General features: G+C 35.8%; 2 protein-coding genes across 2 annotated transcripts; both read right to left on the bottom strand.

The window, feature by feature from the left end:
• Window positions 1–6,994: 6,994 nt before the first annotated feature.
• Window positions 6,995–7,924, bottom strand: LOC105094796 (olfactory receptor 4C16). The gene has a single exon (XM_010986892.2). It carries the CDS (start codon window positions 7,922–7,924, stop codon window positions 6,995–6,997), a length of 930 nt encoding a protein of 309 aa, XP_010985194.2.
• Window positions 7,925–18,602: 10,678 nt separating this feature from the next.
• On the bottom strand, window positions 18,603–19,813 carry LOC105094795 (olfactory receptor 4C11). Its single transcript, XM_010986890.3, has one exon. It carries the CDS (start codon window positions 19,811–19,813, stop codon window positions 18,881–18,883), a length of 933 nt encoding a protein of 310 aa, XP_010985192.2. The 3' UTR covers window positions 18,603–18,880.
• Window positions 19,814–24,682: the final 4,869 nt, after the last annotated feature.

Here is a 24,682-nt window from a genome sequence, read left to right as displayed (position 1 = left end):
CCAGCTGTTTAGGTGTCCCCAGTCTCCCGGCTGGAGGGGGTGCAGGGCCAGGTTATTTGCGCAGCACTGGCTCATCATATTCTGTGAGGGCTTTTCTGGTTTCTCCTGCTTGGAGAGCAAACTTGAGTTGTTTCATTTCAAGGGGGTTAAGGTGTCTCTTCTTTCCAGGCTTGGGGAATGGGTCTACTATATATGATTTCAAATGCCTTTAATTTTAACTTATTCCTTGGGTCTAACCACATGCACAGTCAGGCAATTGGAAGACACCATCCAATTTCCTTGGTTTTGCTGACATAGCTTGGCTAAGGCTAGTTTCAAGGCCTGATTGGATCTCTCTATTTTCCAGGGTAAGTGGCGTCTCTAGACTGAGAGCAAGGTCTAGTTTATGCCCAGGGCACTTGGTATCCTTTCATCATGTGAGGCACACATGCTGGACCGCTGTCACTTTGTATGGATCCCGGAAGCCCAAGCCTGAAGATTATGTCTTTTAGTAACACCTGAGCGACTTCAGCTGCCATTTCAGTTATTTTATTTTATTTTTTGGGGAGGGGGATGCTTCTATCCATCCAGAAAATGAGTCTATTAGCACCAAGACACCAAGAGATACCTGACATTGCTCAGTACTCACATGACAGTGAAGTCAACCTGCCACTCTTCTCCATGATGTCCCCCCCTGGTCTGAACGGGCCTTATCTGGGGAGGACTCTTGGGGGTCTGGTGCTGGGGTTGGGTATTGTGCAGGTAGGGCATGCCTCAATTATCTGACTGATTATGCTTTTCATGCCAAGGTTTACCATGATCTCAACTAACCAATTATATTAGACTTGGGATCAGAATGTCATCTACATACTGGAGAGGGGTTCCCTACTCCACATGTAGATATTTTAGGTCTTTAGCTAAAGTTTCCCCTAAAATTGTGGGGGAATTTTTGCACCCTTGGGGTAGAACTGGCCAGCAGTGTTATTTTTGTGCATGTTTGGGTTCTGACACTCTAAAGCAAACATTTCTTGTGACTCTGAGGCTAACAGAATATAGAAGGAGGCGTCTTTTAAATCTAATACAGAATACAGGTCCATGTGGACTGTAGAGAGGCCAGCAGGGTATAGGGATTAGGGACTACTGGATGAATATACTCGGTGGCTTCAGTGACTGTCCTGAGGTCTTGTCCCAGTCGGTATTCCCTGTTGGGTTTCTTTATGGGGGCAGTGGTGCTATTACAGGCTGATTGTCGTGGTCTACTAAGGCCCTGGCTGATTAGGTCCTGTATCAGAGGGACAATGCCCCCAAAGGCTTCCCAATGGAGAAGGTTCTGTTTTCTATTGGGCCATGTATGTCCAGTTTTAGGCATACTATCACTGAACTGGCTCCCACAGCTCAGTCCACCTATCCCTGGGCCCAAACCTTGAGATTTACTCCAAGGAAGTTTTTCCTCAACCATTAACGTTATCATCTTGTGTCCTTCATCTAAGGGGATGCCAGTCTCCAGTTTGTTTCTTATTAGGTGGATAGTAGCCCCCAGTTTATATAAGATATCTCTTCCTAGCGGGGATATAGGGCATTCTGGGGCGTGCAGGAAGGAATGGGTGGGTGGGCATGTGTTCATCCAACTTACATTCTAATGGCTCCATGAATGCCTGTTCCTAATACCCCTGGGCCTTCCCTAATACCCCTATGATGATACAACTCTTGTGACTGAGTTTGCCGGATCTGGTGCTCAGAACCGGCTAAGTGGCACTGATGTCAATTAAATTTGACAAGGCTTCCCTTGTGTACAATGTCAGCCGGTGCCCCTGAGGGGGCAGCTGGAGTGCCATTCAGGAGTTCCCTGGCTCTATTGTTCTTTTATCTGTTTGGACTTTCTGCCTTCAAGGTTAGTGGATGAGATCTGCCATTTCTGTCCCCTTTTGGGGGCACTAAGGGCATCTTCTCACTGTCCCTCTTGTTTACATATGGCACACTGATTGGGTCCTGGTTTTCTTGCCTTACTAGCCTTCAGTGGGGTCTGGAGTTGAGAGTCTCCATGGGTGGTTAGTCCAGATTCCTGTGCCAACCTGTTGACATTAGAGGGCAGCAGCCAGTGTGGGCTTGAAGAAGGGCTACAGACCAATTGCTAGAGACTCTGAAACTTAATATAGTAAAGTTAACGTATCTTGCATTGAAGTTTCCATTGGGGATCCTTCCTAAGTGAGATTATAGTAGTCCATAGTTATATGCTACAATCCATCTGTTTTTTTTTTTTTTTTTTTTTGCATGGATCAGACCAGTTAATTAAATAACATTATTATGGGAAATTTGAGTCCTTCATATCTTTTATGGTTGCTTTTATCTTTGAAATTCCTTTTAAAATATGATTTGCTTCTGATTTTCTATTTTGTCTGTGATGTAGGGGCACTTATTGGAAAGTAGTCGACATGAGGTTTTTCCAGGTGCTAAGTATACACATATTCCAATGATATATTTGAATAATAGGGAAATAATTATAGGATATAGTCACTGACACATCAAACCTTCTCTGAGGCAGGCTTGCACCAAAACTTAATTTATAATGTGGCCTTTATAAGCCTTTACGCTAATTGGAAGATTATAAGAGTATTTTAGGTCTTCTTGTAACAGTGATGGATCTGGTATTTTATCCAATAATTCTCAAAAAGTCTGAGTATTCCTCTTTTCCCAACACATTGTTCCGCAGGCAAATTAATTCCTTGTCAGTCTCTCCTCTCTCCCAGGAAACTCATATACCTCCATGGAATTTGCTATAATATATAAGCTTATCCAGACTCCAAGGATATGGCTGCCAATGGCTATTGCCAAAATGCCGAACCCTAAATTCCCATTCAAAATTCAGAATATCCTTACCAGAATTAAGTTCTTCCCAGCACTCAGATCTAACACTTTCAAGGTCCATTCCTCCAAAGTGTTCTCCCAGCTCACACAAGTTCGTATTTGTGAAGTCCTGCAAATACCTTTGGGGTGTAGGTTATTTCCTTTCACATTCAGAGCTTCCTTTGCATTATGCTGATCTTTGAGTTGATTTATTGGTCTGGAGATAATGAAGGTTGTGTCATCTGATTTCAAAAGGCAAACATCAATCTTTTGAGAATCCTGTTTCAGGTGAATTTCTTGTGTATTCTCCAGTCAAAGGGACACTATTATTTTGGAGCATGGGTAAGGGAATGACTCTGTCAGCCCAAAGGTTCAGAGAAGTGGAAGGTTCAAGATCTCAGGTTTTTACACCCTGAGGCACCTCAGTCACATGGGACTCGAGCAGCACGTAGGACCTTTGTTCCTGTTGAGGACCACTGTGCTCTGCACTTGGCTGCTGAAGTGAATGTCCATGGTGTTGCTCACAGGCCACTATTTTGCAGATTAGAAACAGGTGGCCTTTTCTCGTGCTACATGCTATTTGTTTCCCAGTAATAAAATTTCTGAGTCTTTCTGTATGAATTATATAAATTAAATTATATAACATAATGTTGATTATTTGAAATCTTAATCATGATAATTAGGGATTAAAAGTCACTATTATGTATTGATTTTAATAGAATCAATTTGGGGGAAGGAAATTTTTATGGTAGCTTCTGTATGATCTGTTATTTTGTAGAAATGATCACTAGATTTAGCATTTATCTATTTTTAACAGCTTTATTGGTATATAATTTATATACTATATAATTCACTCATTTAAAGTGTAAAATTTAATGGTGTTTTAGTATACATCAACATTATTTAATTTTGCAACATTATTGTCACCCCCAAAAGAAAGCCCCTACCCATCAGCAGTCACTCATTCCTTTGTACCACCATCACCAGCAATCCTAACCAAACAGTCTATATAGATTTTCTTTTCTGGACGTTTCATGTAAAAGGAATCACCTGCTTTTTCCACTTAGCATAATGTTCCTAAAGTTTCATCCCTGTTGTGTTAAGAATCAGTATTTCTTTCCTTTTTATTACAAGTAAGATTTCATTGTATGGATATATCATTTATCCATTCATCGGTTGATTGATGTGTGGATTGTTTCCCCATTTGGCTATTATGAATAACGTTGCTATGAACATCGATGTGCAGGTATTTTTGTGAATATATAATTTCCCTTCTCTTGGATAAATATCTAAAAGTGGACTTGCAGGATCATTGATCATTATATTTTTATCCTTTTGAGGAGCTGCCAAACTGTTTTCCAAAGTGATTGCACCATTTTACATTACCCCCAGCAATATATAAGAACTCCACTTTCTTTACATCTTCACCAACACTTATTATTGTCTGAATTTTTTTATTCTAGACATCCCAGTGGGTATGAAGTACTATCTCATTATGGCTTAGATTTACATTTCTTAATGAGTAAAGGTGTTGACATCTTTTAGTGTAATTTTGGCCATTTGTATTTATTCTGTGGACATATGTTTATTCATATATTTTGCCAAATTTTTGATCAGGTTTTTATTATTAAGTGGTTGGAATTCTTTATGTAGTCTGGAGACAAGTTCCTTATTAGGTATATGATTTGCAGTTATTTTCTCCCAAACTGTGGGATGACTTTTTACTTTGTTGATAGCATAAATTTCAGCACAAAATTCTTCATTTTGATGAAGTCCAATGTAACTATTAAAAGTTGTTATCATGTACCAATTTAAAGTAACAGCTATACATCTTTTATTCATGGGAATGAAATTCTTAATGACAGTTGCTGTTCTGCTTTCTTCTAAAGAAATGGTCACTAGATTTGATAAACATTTTTATTGGGACTTAGAGATATTAATTTTATTTTGTATTACTTTCTCTGAGAGAGATTTTATATATGATGTAATACAGAGATTTTAAGCTTATGGTTGATGAGTGTTGATAAATGTATATATTCATGTAACCATCAACAAATTCAAGATCTGGAACACTTTCACTAACCCAAAAGTTCTGCCATCCCGCTATTCCGTCAGTCCCCCCAGATGCGACCACATCTCTGATGTGTATCACTCTTTCAGTTTGCCTGTTCTAGAACTGCAGATAAATTGAATCACAGCACTTACTAATTTGTATAGTCTGTTTCTGAGATTCATCATGTTGATGTGTTATCATTAGTCCATTACTTTTCTTTGCTGAAGATTTTCCTATTATATCTAGTCTGACAACTTCTGTCTTTTAAATGTCGTGTATGTTCATTTAATGCAATTGTTAAAATTTTTGGATTTCAATTTATCTTATTGCAGTTTACATTTTCTTTGTCCCCTTTATGACTTATTTTCTTTCTTTCCTGTGTTCTTTTAAGCTGAGTAGATGATTTTTGTTCAGTATTAAATTTTATCTTCTCTATTGACATTTTTGAAAACTTTATATTTTAGAGCAGTTTTAGGTTCACAGCAAAATTTAACAGAAGATATAGAGGTATCCCATGTACCCCTGTCCCACTCATGCATTGCCTTCTCCATTGTTAATGTCCCACAAGAGTGGTATATTTGTTCAATTGATAAAGCTACCCCGGCACATCATTATCACTGAAAGTCCAGAGTTTACATTAGATTTCACTCTTGGAGCCATATGTCATACAGATACAGACAAATGTATAATGGCATGCATCCACCATTGCAGTACCACACAGAGTAGTTTCATAGTTCTAGAAGTCCTTTGTTCTCCACCCATTGATTCTTCCTTCCACTTTAACCCTTGGCAAACACTGAACTTTCTGCTGTCTCCATAGTTTTGTCATTTGCAGAATGTTACATAATTGCAATCATACAGTATGTAACCTTTTCAGATTGGCTTCTTTGACTTAATAACATGCGTCTAAGTTTTCATCATGTCTTTTCATGGCTTGATAACTCATTTCTTTTTAGCACTGAATAATATTCATCTGGATATACCAGTTTATCTATTCAACCACTAAAGGATATCTTGATTATTTCTAGGTTTCAGCAATTAAGATTAAAGCTGTTATAAACATGAGTGCAGATTTTTGTGTGGACATAAGATTTCAACTTCTTTTGGTAAATACCAAGAAGTGTGACTGCTGAATGGAGTTTATAATTCATAGTCATCATATAAATATCACTGTTCAAAGCATAAGATCCTCCTCTATTTCATTATTTGTTTTAATCTATCAATATGTTAATATTCACCAACATCAACTGCTTACAGTCTCTACTTCTGGACCATATCAATATATCACCCTTAATTTGGGCCATCAATTTTACAGTTACAATAAGTCAACATTGAAACAAAATACTAACATTTGTATAATTCAAGAGAAAATATATACCTCCTAAATTCAGAAGGACTCAAATTAGAAACATACATTTTTCCAAAGGAATATCATTATAAGTATAAACCCAGTAGTCAAAGCCTTCCTACGGTCAAAGAAGTTCTTCAAAGGTGGACTTTTATCTCCATATTCTGTAGCTGTTAGAAGGATCTCAGTAAACACATGGTAGGAATTCAAAGTATAACACCAAGAAATTGAAGGAAAATTATCTAGATTTTATACTATTCTTTACAACATTACAATTCTGTATTATTTGAATCTAGTGTTTTCTGCTTAGTCAGGAAGAACCACCAAGTTGAAGGTCTATGATAAGGCAGATGTGACTAAAATATTTAATAAAACCATTTAAAAGAGGGAAAACCTGCCAGGCTGTGGATGTGAGCATTTAAAAGTTTAACTATACACAGAGGAGACCAGATGTTAGCATGAAGGAGGGCATGGAAAACATTAAATCAAAAGCACTGTAATATCAGGCAGGCAACAGAAGCAGAAACAAAGCAGTGAAAACCATCTGTGGCAATGAACTTTGTATACATGTTTACATCTGGTGCTGTCTCATCTTGTACATAAAACTGACTGAACACTAATCAGTGTGTGTGTTTACTGTGCTTATTTTCCTGAATTAAACTAATGCTAATGCCCTATGACAGGATTATATTAATGCCACAGTAAGAGATAATATTCTCTAGGGACTTCTAGGTCAATCTAAACTATGAAGAAAACTATGAAATTTCCACTTACCTTTTGTCATCTGAGATCAGCTTCTTTCTCCATAACATCCTCATGGCATTTTTCACTTCTGCATTCCTCAGTGTATAAATCAGAGGGTTAAGAAAAGGTGCCCCAATTGTATAAAACACAGCTATCATCTTATCCATGGGGAAGGTGGTTGCAGGCCGTGTGTATATAAATATACAAGGACCAAAGAACAGGATGACCACGATGATGTGGGAGATGCAGGTGGAGAGGGCTTTTCTCCTCCCTTCAGCACTGTGGTTTCTCAGAGAATGCAGGATGATAACATAGGAGAACATCAGCACAACAAAGCTCACTGTGCATATGGCCCCACTGTTGGACACCAGGAGTAGGTTGGTCACATAGGTGTCTGTACAGGCAAGTTTTAACAAAGGCTGCAGGTCACAAAAATAATGATCAATCACATTGGGACCACAGAAAGGTAAACTTAAGGCCAGAGAAATCTGAGCTGAAGAATGCACACAGGCCCCCACCCAGGCTAGGGCCATCAGCCCACCACAGACTCGATGGCTCATGATGGTCATGTAGTGCAGGGGCTTACAGATGGCCACATAGCGGTCAACAGCCATGAGGATAAGGATGAAGATCTCCAGGCAGCCAAAGAAATGGGAAGAAAAGACTTGAATCATGCACTCACTGAAAGAGATAGTGGTCTTCTTCAAGAGGGCGTCCGCAATCACTCTAGGGGCTATGGAAGTAGAGAGGAAGGTATCAGATAAAGATAAGTGGAAAAGGAAGAAGTACATTGGACTCCCAAGTGCCCGGCTGGTCTTGATGGTAGCAATAATCAGGAGGTTCCCCAGTAATGTTCCCAAATAGAGAAACAAGAAAGTGACAAACACTGTTTTCTTCCTGACAGGATCTTGGGTCAACCCAAGCAGAATGAACTCAGTCACGTTATTATTCAGCATGATTTCATGAAAGAGGAGGAGGGATGAGTGTGAAACGGATTATCTGTAAAAAAATAAAGGTATTAATTTTTGGTGTGATATGTAATGCTATGGAATATTTTAGAAAAAAATAATTATACTTTATCAGGGACATTCTAGCTGTGGTTTCATAATAATTTTCTTTACCACTTTGCTCTTCAATTTCTAATGACTACTTTGTAGGTTATTACGAGTCTTAATAAACTTATAAATGTGACACTTATCAACAGCAGTCTTCAAATAAAACCTCTTATTAGCTTGGGCATAATTATGATAATTTTGTCAATTTTATAAATGCATGTTTAAAGTTATATCTCTGTTTTGTAATTTATTTAATTTTTTTCATATTCAATAAGATCTGCTTCTTATGTTTTGCATGGTGTATCACTCTGCATTTAGGACACATTTGACTGCCCTTGGTTCAAATGTCAAGGACTTTTTAGGTGTGGACTGAGTATCTTTAAGGATGTTTTGGACAGAACCAAATGTCCTGCAAGGCACATCTTCTGATAACTACAGTCTTAACCTCACCTCTTCAAAAAAGATTAGCCAACTTCAACAAGGCTAAGATTGTCAAACATAACTAACAGACTACTTTTGGTGTTGGAGGAACAGAGAAGAGCTGATAGAAAAGCAGGCAGACAGAGAGGGAACATGGTTGAGGGAGGAACATAGAGTGTCAGGTGGGCCCTTCTATGCTGAAAGTCCATACTGCCCTGCAGACCAGACCGCAGGGAGAAGCACTGCTTTCTTTAAGGATTCTCTCTCTGACTATGCACCCCTGCCCAGGTCAGTCACACTAAATGTGGGTCTTTGGGAGAGACTCTACACTCACTTTATTTTTCTGCAGAATGTACCATTCTTTATGGAAAAGTTAACAAGTTGTCCCAAGATACTTTCTCCATTAAAAGTCAGAGTTAAATATATAATCTACCCTCCTTGAGCTCCTCGCTGTATGTAACTAAACCCCATGATTCCTGATTATCTGTTCCAGAGATGCCCAAGAAAACAGCTTGATCTGAGAATCAAAATGTCACCATAAAATTTAAGACTCACTACTTATGCTTCCCATATCTGATTGCCCTCTATTATTAAATTAATGTCTACTTATTCCTCATTCAGAATCTTATTAGATAGACAGAAGGAGCTGTATGAAGGGTAGATAAGATCATATATGGAGAGACATCAGACAGGGACAAATATTGATGAAAAGAAGAATCTTACTCAAAATATTTTCCAGAACTCCTCTTCCACGTATGAAGCAAGTTATTTTTCACCTTGATTATAGCTGTAAGCCTCTTCACTGTCGTGTTTCCTCTGAACTTTCTCTGAGACGTAGTCATTTATCCATCAAATTAAATCTCTGAAGTGTGCCAACTGCAAATTACATTCTTATAATTACACTGGGAAGAATACAAAGTGCAACAGTCTATACTGTGACATACAATACTCTGTTCAAAGTTTTAACTTGGAGCTGGAAAAACTGGCATTTTGTAGAAGCTGTGTGAAAGTCTCTAGATCTATTAATCTTTTCTCTAATTTTTGAACTAGGAATAATCTCTCCTAATATTTTGGTACCAATAGTTCTTATCAAAACTTATTTTGCTAGGCTACCTTAAGTAAAAAGCACTTGTAAACATTTCTACACTCTGCCATCTCAAGAAAATGTACTAAAGCTTAACTGTTGGACTAAATCCTTCTATTCCCACACAATAGTGATGGTCTTTCACGTACCTGGTGTTCATAAAATATTTGTTGAGTTCAGATCATCCCCCCTGATGCTTATGTTTTATTCCAATAATTTCCTATATTAATGGTAAATTTTGAAAAAAAAAGTTAAATGGTTAATTTTTCCCTGGTCCTTTATCATACTGAGAGGAAAAGTATAGATTTAAGATGCATGGAACTATATTGAAAATGATGTCAGATTGTATTGTAATGATACCTCTCCGAGCTAGAGATTGAAGTAATATGTCACTTACTTATTAGAAGGCTGAATTAGTGTCAAGTCTGCCCATCTGTTTTTTTTTTTTTATTGCAACCCTCTCACAGAGCACTGAAAAAAACATGTTCTCCTCTGAATTCCAGGGGGAATATTTTAAGACATGATGATGTAAGTTATTAGCATCCTAGAGAATATTATTCTCTAAAGTTTTTTCCTTTGCTAGCCAAAATTATTCAAATATAATAAAGTCAGCTTTTCATTTGGCTATTCAATGTATAAATATAGCAACTTAATCCTCTTGATACTCAGTAATCAGATAGAAAAATGGATTTAGACTTGTAACTTGTGACCAAAGGTACCAGAGACATAGAGGAAGAAATACAAATGGATGATGGCAGATAGTGGAGAATAGGAAGAAGAAAAAAATAATGTCATTGGTAAAAGAGGAAGTAGATCACTCCTACCCAGGGCTCTAAAGTGCCCTTCCATGCGCTAGGAGACAGACTTCTATAGCTCTTGTAATTTATCTGCAAGTACAATTCAGGGAGTATAATGTGGTGCCTGAAACTGGTTTCTATGTTGTGGGTTACACACGTCCCCAACCACAGAACTACAGACTAATCGAGAATGGTTTGTTGATTAACATAAATATCTAGCTATTTTTGCAAACTGAATTGATATCTCATATTTTTTTTCAAACTGGAATCTAATTGTTTACCTAACTTACGTTAGTGAATATACACTTCCTAAGGAATGTATTTTACTGAAATAGTTTTATCATATACCTATTGAATACATTTTTACAATAGGCTGCATGTTTGCTACCTTATAAAAGTTATATATTTTATTTCACATAAATATTCCACCAGATAGGAATTAACAATGACATTTCATATGAGAGAAAAGTGAAACTCACAGAATTAAAAAAGCCTGCCAGATTACATATTTTGGAAATTTAAGACTGAGAGTTGTATTAATGACTGTTTCATTTCATGATTTATTCTCTTCCTACTTTACTTTGTACTTTTCTAAATTGAAAGCCAGGGAGTACTAAGAATTGATGCTAAAAAATGATATTTCTGATGCCTGAGTAAAGATACCTCTGGTTGAGGACCTCAGAATTAATTAGAAGATAATGAGGACAGGTTAAAATTCAGGAAGCCATAGGAAATGTGACTGAAAATGTTCAATAGATAACTAGATTCTTTTAAAAGTTTGAAATTTATGCTCTAGAATTAGATTTGTAAATGATAGTTTAAATTATTTGGAGGTTGGGGAGGGAATCACTCGAGAAAACAGAGAATGGAGAATTGAACCAACTACAATATGTAGGATTATACAAACATAAAGAATCCCAGAGTGGCCCCAAGAAGCTTGTTCAAAAGTCATAAGTAAAATCATGAAAATTGGTGATATGGCACCCAAAGGAGGTGAGTGAGTGTTCTGCGTAAGAAGACCGCATTAGCACCAGTGGCTAAATCTCAGACACCTGTAAATCCTGATTGATGTGACCAAAGAGTAGAAGAATTTAAAGTAGGAAATTTTTGCATAAGAGCTAGAAACCAGGCATTTTATTTTCATTCTTCAGACTCTTAAATCCTGTAAACTAAGAGCCACTGAGGGCAGAGACCATGACAATTATGTTCTCCATCATATCTTTATCATGCAAAGTTTTTAGTCAAAACCATTTATAGTATGCAATTTCTTTCTTCCCTTCCCTTCCCCTTCACCTTCTTTTTTCCTTCCCTTCCCTTCTTTTTTCCTTATCTTTTCTTTAGGAAGGCCAAGAGATATGAAGTTAGCTTGAAGAGGCATCAGTGCCAAGAAAGGTGCTTTTAGCAAAGGATTAGGATACGTGCATATGTCTGCGGGCAGAGGGAAGGATTTGGTGGAAAGGGAGAAAGAGATGTAAGAGACTAAGGAGGATGAAGACAGGGATGAGGTGAGAGAAGCTGGGCCACTGGCCCAGGAAGAGGTCTCAGCATGGCTAAGGAAATTATTAGTTATTCTGATAATAATAATAAGTTATTGCTCAGAAAGATGTGAAAGATTGACAATACAGGGATATTATGGAGTGTGGGAGTCTGCATCAGGTGACCCTGATCTTTTCAGAGAAACGGGTCATCTCCTGTGAGTGGGATCAGGGCTGTGGAGAACAAGTACTGGGGAAAAAAGGGAGAAAGTGGGTTAAAAGGAGTGTGCTAAAAGCAGCCAGTTTGGTCAGTTGGTCAACCACACTCATCGTGAAAGTCCCCATTGAGAAAGGGGACAACACAATAATGACTAAAATTAGGGTTAGACATTTTAATTGTCATTTATTCATATTGTCTTACATGTTTGAGCCAGTTAGTTAGTGGTATATACTGTGTCACTCAGGGTGTGCAATTTCTTTTTTTTTTAATTGAAGTATAGTCAGTTTACAGTGTTGTGTCAATTTCTGGTGTACAGCGTAATAGTTCAGTCATAGATTTACATAAATATATTCCTTTTCATATTCTTTCTCATTATAGGTTACTATAAGATGTTGAATATAGTCCCCTGTGCTATACAGTATGAACATGCTGTGTATCTATTTTATATACAGTACTTAGTATCTGCAAATCTCAAACACCCAATTTATCCCTTCCCACCCCCTTGCCCCACTGGTAACCATAAGTTTGTTTTCTATGTCTGTGAGTCTGTTTCTGTTTTGTTAATAAGTTCATTTGTGTCTTTTTCTTAGATACCATATATAAGTGATATATGGTATTTTTCTTTCTCTTTCTGGCTTGCTTCATTTAGAATGATGATCTCCAGGTCCACCTATGTTTCTGCAAATGGCATTATTTTATTATTTTTATGGCTGAATAGTATTCCATTTATATATGTATTCCACAGCTTCTTTATCCAATCATCTTTTGATGGACATTTAGGTTGTTTCCAATAATTTCTAATCAATTGTTTAGTAAGTGAATAAATGAATAAAGCAAATTAAATTAAATTGAAAACAGAAATTGAATAATGCTTTGGGATTACCTTTTCCAAAATTACTTACGCAATGGTAAATGAAATAAGTGCAATGAATTATTTTTCAACTACATTTAAGACCATTCATTTGGAAGGGCAGCAGATAAAGCTCAGGTCTTGTAACACAGGTAAGTCCTCTGGGAATATGTTTCTTTGATGTGACCTAGACCAACTTAGGTTCTAAGTACTTAGATCAACTATTTAGGATCAACAACACCAGGAGACATCATCACATGGAACATGGAAAATGACAGATTGTCCCCATAACCAAGTACATAATTCTCATGATGTAGTACTGACTGTAGTATCAATAAAGAGGATGCGTTCAGTCTCTGGAAGACAGCTGCTGTTTTGCTGCACAATATCTAAACAGATTTGCAGTTGCTTTGTAAAGACGGCTAAAAACACTATGAAGCTTTCGCCTATGTTTTGTTCAAGAAGTTTTATGGTTCAAGGTCTTAGGCTTAAATCTTTAATCCATTCTGAGTTGATTTTGTGTATGAAGTTCAGATGAGAGTCCAATTTTATTCTTTGATTTGGATGTACAGTTTCCCAAAATATTTGTTGAAGAGTCTCCTTTCTATGTTGGGTATTCTTAACATCCTTATCAAAGACCTGTTTACAGTGTGTACATGGTGTTTGGTCTTTCCACTCTGTACTATTGGCTTGTTTTTATGCTCATATCATATTATTTTGTTCACTATAGCCTTTGATTATTTTTTGAAAGCAGGGAGTGTGATGCCTCCAACTCATTTTTATTTCTAAAGACTGCTTTCATTTTTTAAGAACTTTTGTGGATCCCTATGAATTTTAGAAATTTTTGAAATAAAAAAATACCACTTGTATTTTAGGGATTTCATTAAATCTGAGATCACTTGAATAGTGGAGTTTTTCCCAATATTAATTCTTCCAATCCAGGGTGTCTTTTCATTTATTGTGTCTTCTTTAATGTCTTTCATCAATGATTATAGTAATGTTTTATGTGATATTTTACCTCCTTTGTTGTTTATTGCAACTTATTCTTTTGGATGCTATTTTAAATGGCAATGTTTTCTTAATTTTATTTTCAAAGAATTTGTTGTTAGTATATAGAAACACAACTGAGTTTTGTTTGTCAATTTAACAATCTGCAGCTTTACTATATTCACATATTAGTTTTTACAGGTTTTTATGGTTTTCAGATTTTCTTCATACAAGATTATGTCATCTGCAAGCAAATAATTTTACATCTTCCTTTCTGATTTGGATGCCTCTTATTTCTTTTTATAGTCTAATTGCTCTGGCATGGGTTTCCAATTCCATGTTGAAATAAGTAGGTAGAACAAGCATTTTTGCCTTGTTTCAGATCTTAGAGGAAAAGCTTTCCATTTTTCACTATTGAAGATGATATTAACGGTGTGTTTTTATAGATGGTGTTTAATATATTGAGGTAATTTATTTCTAATTAGTTAAGAGTATTTTTATTTTGAAAAGTTCACGTATTTAAAATACATATAAAATAATCTCCATTTGATATAGATAATTGATAATAGAAAACATTAAAAGAAGGGAACATTAACATGATAATGTCAAATGAAAATCCTTTCAAATTTTGAAAGATAATGTTAAAATATTTAGTATTTCAAAGAAAGCATTCCTAAAATAAAGTTTCAATACATAAATTACATTAATTGCCCTATCTTAATTTTTGTTTGTTTTGTGACGGATATTTCAGAAAAAAGAAAATGTCCTGCATTAATACTGGTCAGAGTCTTAAGAGTGTGTCCAAAAACAATTTCAAGTTGGGAATCATCTGTGTATGCTGTTTTGGCCTGCAAATTTATGCTGAGCAATAAATTCATAGCTTTATCATAGCTCCCTTTTATATGAAAAATCTTTTTTCTTACTGATTTCAATTTCTTTTTATTTTTGTTAATTTATTTTGACTGACTGTTTGATTATAGTATGTCACAGTGTAGAAATTCTCTGGTTTTCTTGCATCTGGATGTCTATTTCTTTATTTGAGGAGTTTTCAGCCATTATTTCCTTGAACAGCAAAGAAATGAAATAGACATTTCTCCAAAGAAGACATACGTATGGCCAATAGGTATATAAAAAAGTGCTCAACATCACTAATCCTCAGGGAAATGCAAATCACAACCATAATTAGATACCACCTTATACCTGTTAGAGTGGCTATCACTAAAAAGACGAGAGATAAGAAGTATTGGTGAGAATGTGTAGAAAAGGGAACCCATGTGCTTTATTGATAGGGGTGTAAATTGGCGCAGAAAATGACCAAGATATGGAAACAACCTAGTCATGTCAAAGGATGAATATGTAAAGAAAATATGGCATTTTCATATGTTTGTATAATGAAATGTTATTCAACCATAAGAAGGAATGAAATACAGCCATTTGTGACAACATGGATGAAACTTGAGGTCATTATGGTCAAGTGGAATAAGTCAGAAGGAGGAAAGTGCACAGTGCATGATGTCACTTATATATGGAATTGAAAATAACTGAACTCACAGAAACAGAGAGTGAAATGGTGATTCCCACTGGCTGGGAGGTGAGGGAAATGGGGGAGCTTCTGATGAAGGGTACAAACTTTGAGGTTTAAGACAAACAAGCTCTATGATCTAATTATAGCATGGTGATTATAGTGTAATAATATACTTGAAAAACAGGTAATATTACTGTATTGTATATTTGAAAGTTGCTTAGAGAGCAGATCTTAATGCTTTCACCATAAAAAAAAAGGTAATTATGTGACATGATGGAGGTGTTAGCTAACCCTATGCTGGTAGTTGTTTTGCAAAATATATGTGCACCAAATCAACAGGTGGTACACCTTAAATTTTCACAATGTTATATGTCAGTTATACCTCAGTAAAGCTGGAAAAAAATGAAATAGCATCTCACACCTGTCAGGATGACTATTATTAAAAAGACTCAAGGTAACAAGTCTTGGTAAGAATGGTAAGGATGTAAAGCAGAGGGAACCACCTGCACTACTGGTGAGAATGTAAACTAGTAGTCATTGTGGAAAAGAGTATGGAGGTGTCTCAAAAACTGAAAATAGCATTGCCATTCATCATTCCTGTTGCTGCATATATGTCCTCAGGATTTGAAATCATGATCATTAAGGGATATCTGCACTCCTCTCTCCACTGCAACATTATTAACAATAGCCAAGGCATGGGTACAAGCTCACTATCCATGACTGATGATGGATATTAAAAATGTGGTGTACACACACACACATACACACAATTGAGTATTATTCAGACCTAAAAAAGTGGAAAACCCTGCCATTTGTAACAACATGGATGGAGCTGGAGGGCATAATGCTAAGTTAAATATGTGAGACACAGAAGAGAAATACTGCATGAACTCACTTACATGTGCAAATAATATAGTCCAGTTCACAGAAGCAGAGTTGAATGGTGGTTATCAGGAGCCTGGGGTTGTGGGAAATGGAGATGTTGGTCAAAGGGTACAGGTTTCTGTTACATAGAGAAGAAATTCAAGAGGTCTAATATATAGCATGATGACTATAGTTAACAATACCATATTGTATCCTTGAAATTGCAAAGTAGATCTTAAATTAAATCTTGACATCACCCACACGTGTGTGCACACACACACACACACAATGGTAACTATGTAGAGAGGATGGATTGATGGATATGCCCATTAGTTTAATTGTGGTGATCTTTTCACATTGCACATATATCAAAACATCAAGCTGTACACATTAAATATATCCAATTTTTGTATGTCAAAAATACCTCAATAAAGCTGTTAAAAAAGTGATAAAGCCAATATTTGGATTCATGCAGCCTGACTCCAGAGTTCACACTCCTGTTTATGATGTCCTACCACCTACCTTGAAACTAAAATAAGTGCAGTTTATGTTCACTGCATCAGCTTCTTAATATCATCTGTGTGTTTGGCCATTTGCAAAGATGTTTGAAATACTAATAATGTAGAATAGAGGTTTTTTACTGTCTTGGGAAACATACAGAACTAGATTAAAACTTTGCTTCTGGTACTTCTTGGCAAAACAACCTCAAAGAATTTGTTAATTTTTGACCTTTATATTTCACATCTGTATATTTTAATAGAAATATGTAACTTTGTACTAATTTTGAGACATAAAGGTAACAACAAAAAAGCCTTGGACACAGACACTATTTGTTCCTGAAAATGAAAGGATAACAAGATTCATAGTTTCTCCTTTAGATGAATCACTTTTGAGGGTAAATGGTCACTTCAGTATTTTACATTGAATGAATATTTTATTCCAGAAATTTAAAAATTTTACTCTGTTTTCCCAGTTTTAATTTGACTGAAAATACTTTTTAACCACATGAACCCTTCCAATTTTTCTCCTATGTAACTGCTTCTACTTACAGCCTTGATTTTTCTTCCATTTACATTTTAGGATATTTCTTTTCTCCTCTACCTCTTACCTTTAATTATTCATCTGAAATAGAAATCACCATGAACACATATATTGTGTGTGCATATGTGTGTGTGTGTGTGTGTGTGTGTGTTTATGTTTATGTGTGCTGGTGTTTTTGTGGAGTCCGTTAGGTAAGTTTATGGTGGAACGTGACAGTTCCATTCTGTGTTATTTGACACTCTTCATGAATGACGTGACAACTTTGGGACACCAATGCAGACACTGATTTTTGAAATAATAGAGAAAGCAAAATGAAAGGAGAACACTGTTATTTTAATAGGTTTATTTTAAAATAATTTTTTTCAGGAGGATAATGCTGATATTGGTAAAATTTTCCAATTAAATAATGAGATACAGTACTGAAAATGAAATGGGATCTGGTAATTGTTACAAAGAATGTGGTAAACCTTAATATACTGAAATAGTTCAGCATTAAAATTTCATGATATAACCCCTGACATGCAAATCCAAGGTGCAGGTGTTAATCTGATCTGCCCACTCTGGGCACCAATTCTAATGGCAATTCTAACTTACAAATCTATACTACGTCTTTATGAGGAAAGCACAAATAGAGAAAGAAAGCAGCTTCTTGCTGCAGAAATGGGTCTTTTCTAAGTCCACTAACTAGGGACAAGCACAGTGAGTATTTCCAGAATGCCTGGTGTACTTTCTTACATTTAACTGCTATAATCCAACTTTAAATAAAATAATGTAATACATTTTTTTCTTCATACCATGTTCTACCTTTCTGTACTTCAGTCTCAGAAAATACATTGTATCATTCCTATATTTTAAAGTTTTTTAGTCTTGATGACATAAATTATTTTACTTTTTAGCCTCATTGAGTTATAAACTTCTATTATTACAGCTTATTTTCAGATGTATGATCACAAATAAAGTGTGGCTAACGTTCTATAATTTGTGTCACATCAGTCACACAATTTATAAAGATCTCAAGGTGTTTGTAACACTATATTTATATGTATATATAAAATGTCTCAGTTATCTTAGTAACCAAAGGAAACAATAAGAAAATTATTTTAAAATGTCATATATAAAATAGCGTTTGATTCAATAATATTAAATATTTCAAAAATAAAATGATGTCAATGAAATTGATTGATACATAAAGTTAATTTTCTTGCTCTGGAAACATTCAAGAGAAAACAAGATACCTAACTTGAAATGTATGATAGTGGGGATTGCAAATTATAGAGTACTAGCTACATTTTCTTTGTGGATGATCATGTGTTTTCAAGGTTGTGATTATATAAATGTATTTTTTCTTATCAAACATAGTGTAGACCGTGTTATGAGTTGTATTTTACAGTCATGCCAGAACTCTCAGGTAATGCAAGAGTCAGGGTGAAAATGTGAGGGAAGCTACTAATCTGAGGGCAGAGGTACAAAAAGAAGAAAATCTGGTGCAGTGTAATAGATTGTATGGAGGAGTGATGAGATACACTATTATGTTTGTTATCTTTACAGATTCAGCCAAACTATGACTCAATAACTAATCAAACAAAGCCCTCATTCATCTTTTGTTTTCTGATGTAATTTTGACATGCCATAACTTTCTCATGGCATTTTTCACTTCTGCATTCCTCAGTGTGTAGATGATTGGATTGAGAAAGGGTGTTCCGATAGTATAAAATACTGCCACCATCTTGTCCATGGGGAAAGTGGTTGGGGGGCGTGTGTATATAAATACGCATGGACCAAAAGTTAAGACAACTACGATGACGTGGGAAGTGCAAGTGGAGAGAGCTTTCTTCCTCGCTTCTGCACTGTGGTTTTGCAGGGAATGCAGAATAAGAATGTATGAGGTCATCAGAATTACAAAACCGCTGGAGCAAATGGCCCCACTGTTAGTCACCCACAGCAGATTGATCGCGTAGGTGTCCATGCAGGCAAGTTTCAACAAAGGCTGCAAGTCACAGCAATAGCGATCAATCAGATTGGGTCCACAGAAGGGCAGTCTCAAGGCCGGGATAATCTGAGCCATGGAATGCATAAAAGACCCTATCCATGCAAGAGTGATCAGGATAATGCAGACCTGGCGGCTCATAATAGTTGGGTAACGCAAGGGTTTGCAGATGGCCACATAACGGTCAACGGCCATGAGGATGAGAACAAAGACCTCCATGCAGCCAAAGAAATGCAGTGCAAAGACTTGGGTCATGCACTCACTGTAAGATATGATTTTTTTGGCAGACAGGGCATCCACAATTAGTCTGGGGGCTGTGGAAGTTGAAAAGCAGGTATCAGCCAAGGACAAAAAAAATAGGAAGAAGTACATGGGGCTCCCAAGTGTCCAGCTGGACTTAATGGTCACAATAATAAGCAAATTCCCCACCAAGGTTCCCACATAGAAAATAAAGACGATTACAAATACCATTTTCTGCCTCTCAGGATCCTGTGTCAATCCTAACAGTATGAACTCAGTTGCAGTGCTGTTTTGCTGCATTTTTTCACTTGATTAGGGGAAAGCACTGGTTAGTAAAAATCTGCCAAGGAGAAAAGAAAAAAATAAAATGACAATATTTATTCATATCTAGCTAAATGCCAAATATTGGACAAACTGTTTTATGTATTCTTCATATAGTAGCATAGTTAATAACAATTTATAAGTGCCACCTGGTAAAGTATATTTCCAACTCACACGCCAGACAAAAGCATAATTTTTAAGTTTAGATGGATTCTACTTGTTAATCTTAGAAAAATACAGTAAAATAAATAATGGGCTGAATAAGGAATTTTAAAGCAACTCTACTCCTTATTAAATATAATTAAGCATATGAAAAGATGTTGAATTTCATTCACAGTTAAATCTATGCAAATGTTCAATTAGAGAACCTTTTCATCTTATTTTAATACAGTAATATTTATGATGCAAGTCTGTTGAACTAAAGTTCTGATGACTTGTGGATAATAGTCAATCTCATTCATTTTTGTGGGTATCTAAGTGGGTGAAAGCTCTTAAGGGGTGATTTTCAACATGTGTAATATTACAACTGCACATATACATGGGTCTAGTGATTTCATTTCCTACAGAAGAAAGACTATCATCAAACCCTTTCTCTGGTAGCAAAAGATGAGAACAGATTTAAAATACGTGTGAAGACAGCTGAATAAATAAAGGATGGTAACTATATTGATACTACAGATTGGTTAAGCTACTGATTAAAACAAGGAAGATATGCAGTGGTCTCTAAAGTATATTTTAAGCTGAAGAAAGAAGACAGCATTGTATGCCAGGATGGTTAAGTGTTACTTAAAATCTGGATAATACATGTCATCACACACATATGCATTCATATATAAATAAATTGTATTTGTACAAATGCCAACAAAAACATGTATTGCACTCTGTGTGAAAAAGCTGCACTCTTGGTATCAGAGATACAAGCCATACCAAATTTTTAAGATACGTTCTTTGGTAAAATTTGAAAGATCACTATCATGTGTTGTGTTAAAATATGAAAGCTTTTTGAAACTCTGTCCTTGGTGCTGGACTGTTATTTATCCTGTCTTATCCCTGAGCCATAGCAGCTGTGTTCTGACATATGCAGGAAGGACAGTGATATTTTTTGGTGACTGGTAAGAGTCAGGTGCACAGGTAAGATGTTTTGTCAACTATAGGGTAAGTTATGAAACTTGGGCTGTTTCATCACATTGTACAGCTGCACATTAGCTTTAATAAAAGATTTTGTGGCTTTCAGGATATTTTTCCAAATATACCCTGGTCAAAGCTCTTCAGCAAACACTAGAAAATTGTTTACAGTATATATCTGTTAAGAATATTATATAGATGTCTCCTTATCTCTATATATATTTATAGAGATAGGTATATAGGCAATATGTATAATTCACATAACATATTTTATCTATATACCTATGTAGATATAGAGATAAGCACATATTAGAATTACATATATACAAATGATATATTAAAATGAAGCAGCAAAAGGATCCGATTTTTTGTCCATAAACCAGTGAATTGGAGCATCTAGACAATAGTAGGTACTTAACAAATATTTGTTGAAGGAATGAAAGGATTAAGAACATATCCTGTAGACTAAATCTAATAATGTTTTGCACTATGCTACACTCAGAAAAAGGGAAACTATATCCAAACCAAATCATCATGTCCCTGGAGCACATCCTGAAACTCTTCAGCAGATATTATTTCTATTTGCTTACCTCTCACATCCTGGATTCTGACACCTCTCTTCTAGCAAGGCTCATTGTCATCAGAAGCTACTGTGCATGTCCTGTATATCCATCATGTCACTCTGGAATGTAGAAGGCACCTGAAATGTCCTAAACTTTCAGTCCTTCCACAGGTGAGCTGCATGTGTTGGACACCCACAGCGACACTGGTCACAGTCACTTTCTCCGAGTGTTACCTAAGACTGAGTTAATCTCCAATACAAGTCTTACCAGCTTTGTAGACGTTCATGTAGAGATTCAAATGTTCACTTGCCCTCTTTTCTTCCCAAGGCAATTTGAACACTCGTTACTCAAATGAGAACAACAGCAACAGAAATATCCTAACATTCTGTTTATCTGGAACCAGGATTTCTTTATCTCACAAGGGTGTGTAGGCTCCCACCTTCATGCCTGAAGACAGACTAAGTGGATCCCAGATTCATCCCACACTTTCTGAAATCCACTCACACAAGCTTTTGACTGGGGAAGTTCAACTCTTTTGCCTTCCCTGGAGGACTATTTACACATGAATGATACAAAATACCGAATTCTGGAGAAGATCATTCCCTAATGTGTCCCTTGGCTTCCAATTAAGCCACATGTGATAAAGAACTTAATTTTCAATTTGTCTTATTACATTATGAATAAACATGACCTAGTTGCAATTAAAAATGTTTATATGGATCATAAATGACATCTTTGGCTATAATGAAGACAAAGATGGTCTTCTAGTATCCAAGTCTTGATTACTATCATTCTCCAAACAATGGATCAGAGCTTCTTGAAAGAATGGCTAATTCTAAGTCTGGGGCAGAGAAGGTAAAAATGAAGTACAGCATCTTGTAGTGCTAGAAAGTAAGGAAGTGCTAAAACACTCACACACATGCACTCACACACACACACACACATTCACACAGTGACGAGGATATGCCAAAGGGACAGATGACCCAACCAAAAGAGCCCCCAGTGCCCAACACTGGACAATAATTCAGCAACATAGGAAATAACATAGAATTGAAATATAACTCAAATTACAAAATAAGTATCCATGAGTTATAATGATATAAATAATTGAATAAATTACTAGTTGCATAGGGGAGAATAGACATAATTCCAAATGATTTATATACATACTCTGTCCTCAAACTCTCCAACACCAAAGTGTGAGCTGTGCACACACTTAAGGTACTTCCTTCCAAAGAGAACACTGTGGGATGAGGGGAAAGAGTAAATTTACGGGGAAGCAATATGACACTACCCGAGTCAGGTGATCAAAGTTAACTTAAAGATTGATAAGTCACATTGAACGAATCTATCCAGTGATAGGATGTGATGAAAATGGCACTTTATGTCTGTGATCTTTCATGAAATAACCCATAACCTTGGTCTAACCCTGAGTAAAATATCAGACAAACCCAATGGAAGGCTCTTATATCAAATTTCTGAATAGTCTTTCTCAATACTGTCAAGGTCATTCAAAACAAGAAATAGCAGAGAAACTGTCACTGTCTGGAGGAGCTGAAGGAAACTTGACAACTGAATGTAATGTGGTTTCCTGAATCAGATTTTTGAGGAGAAATATGGCATCAGTAAAAACAAATGAGTCTGGTTAATGTATGGATCTTCATTAAAATTAATGTAATAGTGGTGGTTAGTTAGTTGTAATAAAAGTACCCTACTCATAGAGGATGAAAATGGGGGAATCTGAATGTAGAGTATATGGAAACCTTGAATTACCTTTACAACTAACCTATAAATATAAACTTGTTATAAAATATAAATTTGATGAAACATATATGGCTTATCTTACCTAACATGTCCTCACAATTTATCTGTTGCAGCATCAGTCAGAAACACGTTCCTTTATAATGTTGAATAATATATTGAATGTATACTGCATCTTGTTTATCTATTCATGTGTTGATGAGTAAGTAGATTGCTTAAATATTTTGGCTTTTCTGAATAATAATGCTATCAACATAGTCCAAATATCTTTTTTTGTTTCTGCTTTCAATTCTCTTAAGTACATGCCCCAAAGAGGAAAAGCTAGATCATATGGTAATTATATTTTTAACTTTTTGAGGAGTGTCATATTGTCTTTCAGAGCAGCTGCACCATTTCACATGCCCACAAACAGTGCACAAGTGTAATTAGTAATGTTGGGCATCTTTACATCTTTTCATATACTTATTGGCCATTTGTATATCTTCTTTGGAAAAATGTCTATTCTAGTTATTTTTCCATTTATTAATTGGGTTATTATTTGCTATTGAGTTGTAGAAATTCTTAGTATATTGTAGATATTAATAGCTTACCAATTATGTATTTCTTATCTCTCATTCTGTGGATTACCTTTTCTCTCTGTTGATAGTGTCATTTAATGTATAAAAGTTTTAAATTTTGATATGGTCCAATTTACCTGCTTTTTCTTCTTTTGCCTTTTTTTATGTTATTCAAAAAACTTATTGCCCAATTTAATGTCTTGAGTATTTTCTTCTTTAATTTTTCTAAGCATGTAATGTTTTAGCTCTTCTGTTAAGGTCTTTGATACATTTGAGTGTACTGTGTACATGGTATAAGTTGAAGGTCCACTTTCATTCTTTTACATGTGGACGTCCAGGTTTGCCAATTCCATTTATTAAAAAAAAAAAACTGTCCTCTCCTTATTGGATGGTCTTGGCAACCTTGCACAAAGTCTTTTTACCATTCGGGTGATTTTTCTTCTGGACTTTCTAATCTATTTCATTGCTCTAGAGGCCTGTGCCAACAGTTTTGATTAGTGTAGCTCTACAGTACATTTTAAATCTAGAATGTATAATACTGCTAACTTTGTTTAACTTTCCAAGATTATATTGGCTGTGGGGTCTGTTGTGATCCCATATGGATGTTTTAAATATGTTTTCCATATGTGCGAAAAGTGTTATTGGGGGTTTGACAGGGACTGGACTGGATCTGTATTTTCTTAGGTATTATTGATTTCTTAACACAATTAAGTTTTTCAGTCCGTGAGAGTGTGTTATCTTTCAGTATCAATAGCATATATATGAAGACGTTTACTATAAAAATTTGGATCTTGTGATTATGAAATTTGGCAAATGCAACATCTGCAGAGACAATTTCCACT

The sequence above is a fragment of the Camelus dromedarius genome, chromosome 12 (assembly GCF_036321535.1).
Source record: "Camelus dromedarius isolate mCamDro1 chromosome 12, mCamDro1.pat, whole genome shotgun sequence".
In the NCBI taxonomy this organism is placed as follows: domain Eukaryota; kingdom Metazoa; phylum Chordata; class Mammalia; order Artiodactyla; family Camelidae; genus Camelus; species Camelus dromedarius.
This window is presented reverse-complemented; position numbering and strand designations above follow the sequence as displayed.